This window comes from Fistularia commersonii, chromosome 26 (assembly GCF_037954325.1).
Source record: "Fistularia commersonii isolate RoL2024-O1a breed Wild chromosome 26, RoL_Fcom_v1.0, whole genome shotgun sequence".
Classification (NCBI taxonomy): Eukaryota; Metazoa; Chordata; class Actinopteri; order Syngnathiformes; family Fistulariidae; genus Fistularia; species Fistularia commersonii.
Window position 1 is genome coordinate 4,712,775 of NC_141309.1, and position 13,575 is coordinate 4,726,349.

General features: G+C 41.4%; 1 protein-coding gene across 1 annotated transcript in view; it reads left to right on the top strand.

The window, feature by feature from the left end:
• The window catches only part of ntrk2a (neurotrophic tyrosine kinase, receptor, type 2a), a 70,670-nt gene that overhangs the window by 54,734 nt on the left and 2,361 nt on the right, over positions 1-13,575 (top strand). The window contains exons 15-18 of the mRNA XM_086174212.1: positions 665-837; positions 1,138-1,293; positions 1,634-1,718; positions 13,152-13,310. Coding sequence (XP_086030338.1) covers positions 665-837; positions 1,138-1,293; positions 1,634-1,718; positions 13,152-13,310 — 573 coding nt within the window. The remainder of the gene's footprint in view (positions 1-664; positions 838-1,137; positions 1,294-1,633; positions 1,719-13,151; positions 13,311-13,575) is intronic.

Sequence of the window (13,575 nt, forward strand, 5' to 3'; positions counted from 1 at the left end):
TCATGCTATAATAATCTTCCATGTCATCATTGTGCCATATCTGGTAACAATCTGATGTTGATAATTCAGCTGGTATGTTACGATATTACTGTTAAGTATTCAGCGTTGGGGTCATACTGTCTAATATCCGGGAGCCACATCATTTTGGCGACAAGGTCATGGGGCCGTTTCTTTTGTTTGAAGATTTTTTCTGAGACTTATTCCTGTGTTTTAGACCTATTGACCTTTATTTGTAATGGAAGCTGACACACACACACACACGCGCACAAAATGTAATGAAAACCTGCCCATACCCTATATATTAGAAAACCAATTAATTATTAATGCAAGAACAGTTTTCTATATTTTCCAGTTTTTGATGTAAAATGATTGCAGAGCATTTCCTGTCAAGTCAGTCTGGCTCTCTACATTTCTTTGTGTGAAGGCACTCTTCATTTAAAGAGAAATAAAATGAGCGCTGTACATGTTGTACTGTAATAACAATACCGCAAAGTACTTTTGCTCTAACAAGATCCAATATTTCAAACGGGCTTCGCAAACCGCTTCAACTCGAGAAAAGACAGCCATAAATCCGGTGATCACAGATCAATCCATCGCGGTTGCTTAAAGCAGTGGTTTTAAATCACTTGTTTCATAAAATATGACCGTGTGTGTGTGTTTTCAGACACTTAAAGAGGCCAGTGAGAACGCCAGGAAGGATTTCCACCGTGAAGCGGAGCTGCTGACCAATCTCCAACACGAACACATCGTCACTTTCTATGGCGTCTGCGTGGAGAGCGACCCTCTCATCATGGTGTTCGAGTACATGAAACATGGAGACCTCAACAAGTTCCTGAGGCACGTTCTTCTTAAACACCACCATGTGGCACAGTGTTTTCAAAGCTGTTGCTCATAAAATGACTGCAAAGCAAACATGCCTGGGTCTTTGGTATTCCCCTTTATTTTTTTATTAGATAATCCACAAGCAAAAAAATAAATAAAAAGATAAAAATCTTCAAAAAAAAAAAAAAAACAACTTGGGGGATACTTAAGTTGCTGAAAGCTGATTGATTCAGGATTATCACAAATTGATCATGAATCAGCATGCCTTTAACAAACAAAACCATTAAAACAAGCTCTTCCCTTGATTGCTTGCAGGGCTCATGGTCCAGATGCAGTGCTGATGGCAGACGGCCAGACCACAAGACCTGTGGAGCTAACTCAGTCGCAGATGCTGCACATTGCCCAGCAGATCGCGTCTGGGATGGTCTACCTGGCCTCGCAGCACTTCGTCCACCGTGACTTGGCCACCAGGTTTGTCACATCTGTTCTGTATATTTCCTGTGCATCGTGTATTTGCAAGTGTATTTGCAGTCCCTATGTCCTCTATTGTAAGTCGCTTTGGATAAAAGCATCTGCCAAATGTAATGTAATGTAATCTGGGAAATAAATCTCTAAATCTAATAAATACAATGAGGGATTAACACAGCTCTACATGCGCATGGTTTGAATATAAGTGAGATTTTCTTGCTTCTGTTTTCCTTGATCATTTATGTTTCATTCGTTTGTAAATTAAAAATCCAATACAATTCTACTGGAAAGAGATCAACCTATTGTCACAGTTAAGTCATTTAGTTTGTTTGCGGTCTGACAGGAACTGCCTGGTGGGTGAGAACCTGCTGGTTAAAATCGGAGATTTTGGCATGTCCAGAGACGTCTACAGCACCGACTACTACAGGGTAGGTGGATCAAAAGACATTTTTTTCGCTCCGTCTAAAGCCTCTCTATCCTTGACTGCATGCAGATGACCGAAGACTCCGCCAAAGACCTGCTTTGTGTTCGAGCAAAAAGGAACTATGCTGCGGTCATTTATTCTGGCGCTTTACTCGAAAGTCAGCATTCCTGCTGCCTTTGCCTGGGTTCACATTGCTGAGGGATGTAGTCTTCTTACATTTTATACTCCCTGTACATCAGAAGGCTATGAGAAGTATCTCACATCTAAAGTCAAGTTAGAGTTTCTAGTTGCAGCCCAGTCTCAAACTGAGGTTTTACAAAAACTGTGAATCCTATATGGTCACTACGTACAATACTATGATTAGATTCTTTCAGCAATTTTTCTCCCGCCGTGTAATGTTTTCAGTGGCTATTTGCAGAGCCTCTGCTGTTTCAGTCCTTCACTTTTCCTTTTCCACTCTATCGGGATACGTTGGAGAGTTAACATCGTACAAGCTGGGCGTTTCTGCCCAGCGCTCCATCATACGCTCCTCTTTCTGGACGGTCCACACTGATCCCGACACGCTTTGCTGTTCTCGTTCATCCATACCGCCAACAAATCCCATCCCAGCTCTGCTAGAGCTCATCTATTGGTTGCGGATTGTGTTTTGTAAAGACTGAAAGACTTGCGCTAACAAACATGTCAGAAGCCCAAGACGTGGAGAGGTCTGATCTAGAACAACTCGGACGACTTCCTTTTACTTGAAGATGATTGGCCGCCTGCAACTCCTGTAAAACTAAAATTTTCTCCTGACTTTTAGTTTTTATTCTATGACCGCGAATATCTTTTGGCCCAACATTACTTTAGTGTTGCGAGAAGGCGGTACAAACCAATATCAATACTTTTTATGGAGATGAACACTAACGTCAGGGCAAACCGAGGCTGAACTGTTCGCAGGACAGTTTCCTTTGGAGTTTGCAATGTGAGCAGAGAACCACTATGACAGTATCCAGCATTTTATATCCGTTTAGATAAAAGTAACTTTCTTGTTATCATTTCATAGTCTGCCACCTGTAAATATAAGGTTTTCCAGCTCGACCGTCACCAACACATTTTCATACAACATTGAAATGAAGGATCAGCATATTGTATAAGTGGCTGAGAAAATACTCTCAAAAATAATCTGATTTTTTTTATGGTAAAAAAAAAAAAAAAAAAAAGGCCAGTCAGATTGCATATGGTAAAAAGCTGAAGATTTCTCTTTCACAGTAACATTAAAACCTGTTTATTCCAAATTAATGTTGAATATGCTGCCGAAGGACAACTGTGAACGCAGTAAAGTTCAGTACAGTGCAGCTAAATAGAGCCTGAAATACACACCCATTGTACAAGCTTCTGCATTGAGGCAAGCATATCAGGTTTGAATCAAATGTCTGACTTGCAGGTTGTGGTACAGCTGAGAACCGTTTGCCAACCTGTACAGCAGTCAAACAACTTTTCAAAAAATGTAACGCACAATATCAATCAATCAGTGCTGCCCCTTTCTTCATTTAGTAAAACTGACTGACAGAAAGCAGAGGGAAGAACATGAAAATGCTGCTTAGGATTAGTAATTATTCTTCTTATACAACTGAAAAATGCTCTACAAGATCCTACATCATATTGTATCTTATTTGAAATAATTATACATTTTTGAGCCCTTCGATTCACATTAGTACCAAGGTCCGCGGGGCATTGAAAACAAAAACGAAAAAGCCGAAGGTATCCAGCCTGTGGTTCTCTTTTGAACGGTCTTTGTGTGACGACATTGCAACCACCCCCCCCTCCCTTCGCCCCTCTTCAATAAATGCTAAGCGCTGAGGCTGTAGCCATGGTTACGGATGAAGGCAGCGGTGGTGAGCCACAGAGTTGTATCCAACATTTCCCAGGAAGAAAGTAATCAGGCAACTTGTATTTAGTATGCTGAATGGGTATTAGAGAAAGAAAAGGGGAAGAAGGAGAGAGATGTAAATGTGGTAGACAGGGGCAGGAGTGTGGTGAGGAGATGAAAGTGAAAAAAGGGAAGAAAAAAAAAAACAGAGAAGGATGAAGGCAAGGCTCACAAATATAGCAAAAGCAGGAGTGAAACAGAAATGAGGGAGCGACACAGGGGAGAGCGAGGGCCAGAAAACATTGCTGGAGCTGCAGCACGATCAGAGTATCAGAGCAGGAAATTACAAGAAAAGGACGGGGGGGGGGGAGACAGATGGGGAAACAGAAGAGCGGTGCAATATGGTTAGTAAAACACAGTAATTCAGGGCTGTTTCAGCACCAAGGTGCAGGGGGACCCAGTCATGGTCTTGCGTCAAACAAGGAGCTAAGATGAGTCATAGAGGGATTATTTGTGTGTGTGTGTGTGAGTGAGAGAGAGTGTAGAGGCGTAAGACTGATGATGATATAGCGTCATTGAATGCCCTGTTACACAATGAACTTAATTCATTCTTTCAGTGTGGTCTTTTTTTAGTGTGTGTGTCTGTGTGTGTGTGTGTGTGTGGGCAGTGTCGTTACCCCTAGGGGCCCTTCTCTGGCATAAAACACCCACCTTCATGAGCGCCGGTAGTCATCTTGAAAACATTTAGCCAATTTCTACATTGGAAAAAGTATTATCTAATATCCCAATTAATATCAGGGGTTAGATGTGGCTTTAGATCAGGTTAAATATGTGTCTAAGGCCACACGGTTCTAGTAAACATCTAGAATGAGCTGTTCATAATGAATGGAAGCCATTGCAGTCTTCCAATGATAGCATATTCTGCTACTGAAACATATACCACTTAACTTTGACAGTTACTTCTGTCAGATTGTATTTTATGTGAGAGTATTTGCCCGTCTCTCATATACCTGGACTGTATGGCTCATATCAGTCAGTGCTTTTATATTGATGCATGATCCTTGTTTCTTCTTCGCCACTTAAAATGATGTTGATTTAACGCCAAGCATTAGGGCACGGTTTGTTTGCTTTCACGTGGCACTTAATACAGTATTTATAGACAGTCATCATTAGCACCAGCTCAATCAATGTGGCACTGGAGTTCGTGCCCATGGGTTTTAACCTCAGTGATAATGTGTCCATCATGCTTTTGTTTCTAAATCATGCTCCGTGCCGGTTTATGTAACAGACACAATGTAGGGTATGTAAATTGAAATCACTATTTTCTAACCTCACTCATGACAGCCCCAACATATATTCTCATACCCCTACTTCACAATGCATTAGATTTAATGTGGTCATTGATAATTGGTCTGTGCCTCTTGTTACACTTATATTTGCCTCTTATTTTTGGTTTGTTTGTATTTAAAACTGCAGAGATTAAAAAAAAAAAAAAAAAACAGTAGTAGTTTGATTATACATTTATCCATTATGAATTCTGCTGGACTATTTCCCTCTAGATATTCCAGCTTTAATAAAAATTGCAACATAGCGCTTATAAAATTAGATACAAAGACACACACAGATATGGTCACCTCAACAATTTACCAGTTTTCAAATGAGTTCTTGTTTCCTTGGCAACCCAGAGGGCAGTAAAGCTTCATGTTTAACAAAATAGTAGGTGGAGTTAGTCATCTAAATCCCACCTACACCCCCTCCCTTTTTTTTCTCCGCAAGCCGAGTTGTCCTGGATACATAAACTCTCTCGAGCCGATATACTGAGAGCACCTCCGAGCAGCAAACAGCAAAGACGACAAGAACAGATGACAAAAAAAATACTAAACAGGGAGATGCCTCGCGACATTGCAAGATCATTTCATCTCAGGCTTGATCATGATGATTCATTTTCCATGCGGCTTTCACTCACTCCCCTCAGTCCCTGTGAGACCAGACTGATTTTCACACATATGTTGTTTTTCCTAGCCACTAATGAGGGTGTTCAACACTGATTCATTTTCCCTTACTGGAGAATTAGCAGTTTATCAATTGAACATGCCCTCCCCCTCCCCACACACACACAAACACACAACCCCGATTGCACAAATCCCAAATAAAGTGGTCTGCAGACTGAAAGTGACAGGTGTCTCTCCCTGACACACACATATTAATATTTCAGGCCACCAGGGGAAAAGATCAACCATGATGAATAAAACAAAAAGACTAATGGGTTTATGCGTATTCAGATACATCATAGATTTAATGTTAGAGAACAAGAATAGAATGCATCGTGACTAAAGAATATGAACATTCTTTATGAGCAGAGACAAAAAAGTAGGGAAATAAAACATTGTGGTTCAGCAGATTTGCACAAATGGAGTTAACCAGCAACTACTTATTATAATACCACCTACAACTCACACAGTGAGTTGTAGGTGGTATTACAAGACCAACAGGCTTCAGTAAACTTTTAAGTTTCAAATAAAGACTTTGAGACATTATGACCAACTGGTGAAATGACCGACACCGATAATGTAGTTCTAGCGGTTTGAATCGATATGTGATCACAATGCAGAACCCGAAGATGCTTTCCAAGGTTGATAAATTGGAAGCATGGAAGGAAAGAACCAAGCATAATGATATGATTGACTTCAATAGAGACCAAAATTATCTAATAGACAACTGGGCTAAAGCATCACCAAAAATTACAAGGCAGACTACCATAAGCAATCCAAGATGCAAAAGCAGAGCAATTAAGGTGAAGCCTAGAACTGGCCCAGGTAGTCTGACTTATTTTGAATGCAAAGAATATCACGTTATTACATATAGGGATGTGAAGCTTCAGACTAGTCAAGATGAACATGAATATCCATTTTTATGACCCCAAAATATTCTCAAGAATCAGAATTGGACTACAGAGACTGTTGCATCATGATCTGAATCTGTTTTAGCGCCTGCTCACCTTGAGAAGCAGCTGGAAGAAGGTAAGCCGGCATGTAGGTGGAGCGAGTGATGCCGTCCTGCAAAGGCTGCCCATGAATGGTCAGAGAAACACTAAAAGGTTGGCAGGGTTGACTTCAGCTCCTAATTCCCATGATCTCGGTCCACTTCAGATTTTGTAGGTTGTGCAGGACAATGAAGTCTGATACTGTGAGGCACCTTACAGGATTCTAAGGAATGGCTGGTTTCTTGTTGTTGTTAGACATCTCAGACCAGCTTCAGAGGTACATGGATGTGCATCAAAGTGCCAGGACTGTTTTGATGGTGAAAAGAGGCGTTGTACAGCATTGTCAGGACATCAGTCCGTTCCTCTGTTACCTCGATCAACTGATAGTCTGTTACCGTTACCTCTGTGCATGTAACGGACTCGGGCAGGGAACCACACCTTCAAGGCTGAAATCAGGGTTTGAGCGCTTTTATTTAGGTATGCAGGGTGTCTCAGGCAGGCAGGACAGGTCCCAGGCAGGGTTGAGGGTGGCCGGACGGGCCCCCATGCAGGGTCACGGCAGGGTCTCCGGAAGGGGCCCACAATCCTTCAGCCCTGGGACCTCCAGTCAATCCTTCCTTCGAGCCTTCTCGATCCCTTGTGAATTCCCCGGCCCCGAGCAGAGCGTGCCGCTGCTCTTTATGGGCCCGGGTAATTAGCGGCAGCTGGCGCAGATTGCCAATTTGATCCAGCCGTGTCAGACCCTGACAGTGCACCTTGCACTCCCTATGATTTTGCTTCTGTTGAGCCTCCTTTGGATCATCAACATGTTAGATTACTGGTCTGCAAATTTGTATCATCTCTCTGCGATCGCGTGGCTGTCCACAAGGACGTGCGTTTAGGAGCATCTGCAAATTTTGTTTGTTTTTTTTTTTTAATGGTAGGTTTTTTTCATCCACTAGGACAGGTGATTGGGAGGTTAACGGGTCCCAGAGTGAATAAAAATTGTTACTCTTGCATTTCTTGTCTTCTTTTATGAGACAATGATGCCAAAGCCCTGCCTCCTTTAACCGACATGCACCAACAACTGCGGCCATGGCGGATTATCGTGTTTTTGTTTTCAGCGCGTGAGTATTTCTATGGCAGGGGTTTCTTGAGGTGATGCGGCGTTTTTGGAAAACCTTTTTTTAAATCAAAACATTTTTTTGTCTGTGCAAACAAGGCCTGACTCTCCACCTTTGTTGCTTGTGACAACTAAGCAAATCGTCATATTATTCCAACTGACTAGTAATTGTAAGCAAACAACTTATCTAATTTCATCTAATTGCCATTAGAATGATCAGTAATAAATCACACTCACTGTATCCGATTCCTGTGGAAGACTGCACCTCCATTCACTCTTGCTGTTCAAAGCAAAATTTAATCCATTAAGATGGGAAACAGAAACCAAGAGGGGGACATTTTTTTACCAGAAGAAAAATAAGGGCTCGGTGATGAAGAGTAAGTGCTACGGAGCTCGAGGCATATATGTTTCCCCTGACATTCCATTGAAACTGATGGCTATCATTGTGACCATGCACATTTTATTACACTATTAAATAACCCGCTGACTAACACAGAACCAGACCAAGTGTGGGTACCAAGCCATTAATAACAGGCATAAAGCTGAGAAAATGGACTTGTACTATCTGTGGGGAGCGGTGGTGCGTATATTCTGGTTAGATTCATGTTCCGATAAGATGTGCAGGGCGTGGGATACACATGGGAGGAAAGCACTACAATTTGCAAGGTGTGTTCACTTTCGCTCGAGGCAAGTTAAAATGCAAGCGATGAAATACATAAAATGATGCATACAACTTTGAGATGTTCCTTTTTTATGGATTTAAAGAGCCATTAAATCGTGTATTTCGATTAGTTGGCATCACCGCTATATAACTTTACTATAACAACCTGCTGACAGTGTAGAATAAGACAGTGTTTTGGACTGTACCGTTTCTCAAAGCTAAATTCATAATGATTAAAAAGAATGGCGATGTTGTCATGGCAGAAGTGGATATCCAACAAATTCATATTTACTTTTATTAAAATTTTATCCGGACAAAATTACATGGCAGTGTGTGTTTGAAGCTGAAAAGCATATTCTCCTTTGATTACCGCCTGAGCTTTGCAAAATGGCCATACCCCTCTCTGTGATTGTGTGTCAAATGGGATCTAGGCAACAATGGCAACCCGGGTCGCAGGCCGCCTTGTGAATGTCTCACGATTTAAATAGTTGAATAAATAAATCACATACAGCGCCGGCTAAGTGAGAGCGGGAATCAAGGCAACTCAGTTTCCTGAAACTAAAAGGCAAGGTGAGAGAGACAGGAGAGGAGATGATTTGCATCAGAAAGGAATGGAAACCGGGATTCAGTGGGAGGAAAATCGAAGAATTATATGATCAGAGTGAAGACAAAGTAGGGTGATGAAAGTGAAAATTATATTGAGGAAAAGTAGAGGGACGAGAGCTAGAATATAGAGGCAAAGCATCTGTAGGAGGTTGACGTCACAATTGCGGGTGGCGACGGTTGCTCTGACTCATTTGTTGCCAGAAAAAAAAAAGACTCCTCTTGCAGCTTTTGCTTGGATTTGGTTTTCACTTCCGATACCGGAGATGCTGGTAGGGGCATAGTAATTGGCTGCACTGTTATGAACGACTGCCCAACACAACTGTGCACAAACCAGCCCAGCAAGGATAATGGTGTAAGATGAATTCAGCTCCCGAGGAAGATGCAGCTCCGTCAGCTGCACCAAGAGAACTCCTTCTGGCTTCAGCGGGAATGATGACCAAATGCGTTCACCCCGAGATTAGCTCGGTGACAATTCAGCCAGAGATATTTAGGCTGGACTTTCACATCGAATGCAATATTTGGGGACATGCATCATGTTATGGATGTGATGCACGTTTCTTGTTGTCTGCCATTCTTGGCTAATTTTATATAAAAATGACTGGGTTTTAGGATAGTTAAGGTAGTTAACCCTCTGAATAGACTGACGCTACTTGGAGTGTCTCAACAGTCTTCCCCAGAAATGACACAAAAAGCAGTGCTTAACTTGAATGCACATATGTTATAAATTACAATGGGGGGGGGGGTCATATTTCTAGATATTGCTTCTTTTGCACTTAAAAAGTCTAAACAGTGGCCAACATTTCTCCTCAGAACCGTCTTCAACTTTTATTTGGGGTTTTAACTATTCCTCAGTGCCATACCTCTTTGTGCATGGTGTTACTTTCCTGTTTGTAAGTGACTTGGCCTATAGTCTTCAACTTGTGGTCAAGATTAATATATATATATACATAGAGAAAGAGAGAGAGAGAAAGAGAGAGAGAGAGAGAGAGAGAGAGATGGATGGATGGATGGATGGATGGATGGATGGATGGATGGATGGATGGATAGATAGATAGATAGATAGATAGATAGATAGATAGATAGATAGATAGATAGATAGATAGATAGATAGATAGATAGATAGATAGATAGATAGATAGATAGATAGATAATAAACATGAAACACATGTAATCTGCACAGTTCTGTGCAGCTATTTATTATATAATCTCGCACAAAAACACAGCCACTTTTTACATCTGCTCTTTTTTTTATCTATTTTTTTTATTTACTCTTGTCTGTATTTTATCTTGTCTATTTTTATATACTCTTTTCTATTTATATATTTGGGTCTATATTTTATATATTCATCCATATATTTATTTCATGTGTCCAATTTGATGCTTTTACCCCATGTGCCCCCAATTGCCCCTCTAGGTTCAAATAAAGTTTTTCTGATTCTGATATTTCTCCTGGAGTAGAAATATCCACAGGTCTGTGAGGTTTGCCAAGTCACCATTTTCCAGACTGACCAAAATTGAAGAGGTCATCTGACAAGCAAAGGCATGAACGCCCCCAAATCCTCGTGTTACTGGTGATTGGAGAAAACATGCAAATGTCCAGCCTTTAGTACTTTGATAGAAAAGTTCCCCCTGTTCAGGATCTGGGCAGAAATCTCTAACAGTGCAAGATGCAGGTGCAGATATTTGTTCCTTTGCTTTCATCCAGCGTCGCCCATTCAAGCTCGTGCCCTCTGAGAGAAAAGGTGAAGGGCTCAATAATATCAGAGCTGCTCTTTTGTGATGCTAGATAACACTTCAAGATGTTGATTGCAGAGAAAATGATTCAAGAAACAAAAAAACAACTTTTCCAAATTCCAGATAGAAAGACTTAATTTACAGGAGTTTAAGTTAATTCTGCCCTCATACTGATTTTGATCAGTAAGTTTGAGGCTCTTCGGTACATACCGTAATTTACTATCATGGGATGTGACCCAACGGACATCCCAGTAGAAACATCACCTAATTCACCTGCAAGAGCTTTGTGTGGAATTTAAAAAGGGTATCAGGTGCATAAATATCCTTGACGTACCTATTCCCCAAATTCTAAAGAAATGGCTTCTTAAAGATGCATGCTCTTTGCAGCTGCTGGGATGGACTGGGACAACAGTAGAATGTCCTGACCTCACCTTGGGCAAAAAAAAAAAAGCACCAGCATTTAATAACACCCACTGATATGATCTGATCTAAGTGAGACAAATACAGAGCTATTCCAAGTGCAAGGCGAAGCAGGCCCCCATTTTTGAAATGCAATTATGAGGTCAGGCCTCTATGTTGCTTCTTCATGAGATGAACAGACAGTTTGTTCTCAAGTCAGATAAATCAGTTGGCAAAAGACTTGCAGTCTGGGGAAAAAAAAAAATAGAAATAGTATCTGTTTTTTTTTTTTTTTTTTTGCCTCTTCCTCTGGAACAACTCAGATATGACATTGATCTTCAAGACTGTCCCCCAATTCCATGGGGTGTCAGTCAGAGGTGTGAAGAGAGGCCGTCTTGCATATAAAGCAGCTTAATGTAGATCTGCTGAGCAGCAGCAGCAGCAGCCTGGCTGATACCAAGTGGCAAAATACAGAGGGACATTCTAATCTAGTAATTTGAGGACTGGAAGAGTTTTCCCACTTTTCTAGCACTTAATGAAGTGACGCCACTGATTTTAGAAAGACTAGATTGCCTTCCCTCAAAGCAGCACTTAAAGCTGAAACATTACGATGATGAAGGAATAAGTGGGCATCACCCTGCTTATAATTGGGGATCGAAAAAGGGTTAAGACTTTTGGTTGAGGCAAAAAAAAATTCAAAATCAAAACGTTCCTCTCACGCGTCTGCCGTGACGGACTTCCATCCAATCCAATCCTGACCATTATGGCTGTTCTTGGAATCCATTATCGGGCAAAAATCGAGCCGGCGCAGCCATCGCTCTCGGCGCCGGCGTCATCGTCAACCTCGACTTTACACCAACCCTCCACCCTCAGCAGTCAAATAAAGGAGAACACGAGCTGGTGCTGCCGGCTTAGCTTTACGTGCAGTTTAGTTCGTCTTATACGACAATGAATCATCAACCCCGGCGTATTCATGCCATCTTCGGTCTGACATGGCCTGTGTGGGAGGGGGGACGATGTTTCTCCGTCACCACGGGCCTGGGTATCCACCTGATTCGTCATCATTTTCAGTTGACACTGATGCAGTTGGGAGAATGCAGAAAAGAGCATCTCCCCAAAGAACAAATGTCTTCAAAGAATCAATTCAGACCAGCTTCATCAGCCATCAATCTTGTCAGCGGTGGGCGCCGCTACCGAGATTCGCTTCCTTGGTTCTTGCACACATTTTCACAGCTGCGAGACATACTGTATACTGTATTGAATTATAACTCGGATCTATGCAATACGGATTTAAAAAAAAAAAAAAAGCATTTCTGAGCTTCTCATCTAAAACGCAGAAATTGTTACTCACGAATCAATTCAGTGAGGGGTCCGTGCCCAGGTAGTGCAACGGCATCAGCTGGAAACGCCTGAAATGTCCGATGATATGACGGCCGCTGCTCGTCTTATTGAATGTTAAGCTTCGGTTTTCTGACCGGTGGATCATGGAAGCCGGCTGACACGTCGATCATGCGTTCATCTATTTTCTATGCTCATTATTGCTATTGCTTTTCAAAAGTTGGATCATCCAAAGAATTCAGACTCGTCAACTGACTATGGATAAGTGCAACTCGCACACACATCTTCAGTTGCACATATGAACACTTCTTTATAAGGCCAAATATAAAGCTTTTCCTCTTTTTACATGCATTCCTTATTTAGTTTGAAGGGTGCACAGACAGAAGGCATTCCACAGTCATGAAATGATGCAGTCAGATTCTCCAGTGCCTTGATCAGCGCTTTTGACGGAGTCAATTACGTGCAGTTCTATTCAAGATTTAATGAAACCCTTGACTGAACCAGGTGGATCATTTGAAAGGCTGTTTGAACGCCCATTCAGAATGCATTATGTCCACCAACTGAATACAAATTAATATAATAAAACTGGAGCGCTCACACCCTGTGTGTGTGAATTTGTCAGATTATTGACCCTGAAGAAGGCAGCTCTCTAAATCTCCCCTTCTTTTTTCTGCTCAGCTCATTGTATTTTACGCTGACCATATTCACTTTCACTCTGTGTGTGTGTGTGTGTGTGTGTGTGTGTGTGTGTGTGTGTGTCCAAAGGTGGGAGGCCACACCATGTTGCCAATCCGTTGGATGCCTCCGGAGAGCATCATGTACAGGAAGTTTACCACGGAGAGTGATGTCTGGAGTCTAGGAGTTGTGCTCTGGGAGATTTTCACCTACGGCAAACAGCCTTGGTACCAGCTCTCCAATAATGAGGTACAGAATGCCTTAAAACTAAAAGCAAAGACTAAAAGCATTGAAAGTACTTTAATTTTCATTTAAAGTTACTATCTATTCCAGTGCTTCGAAATGTATGAATTTATTAACTGTGTATTAATTTATGAATTATTGAATAGTCTATAAAGATGCTTTTAACAGCTGACCAGTGGTTAGTGTGATATATGCACTTGGTGAATAAAAAGTGAGTTTGAATTAATTAAAATCAGATAGTGTTGTAGTTGAAAAAATATTTATTATCAAC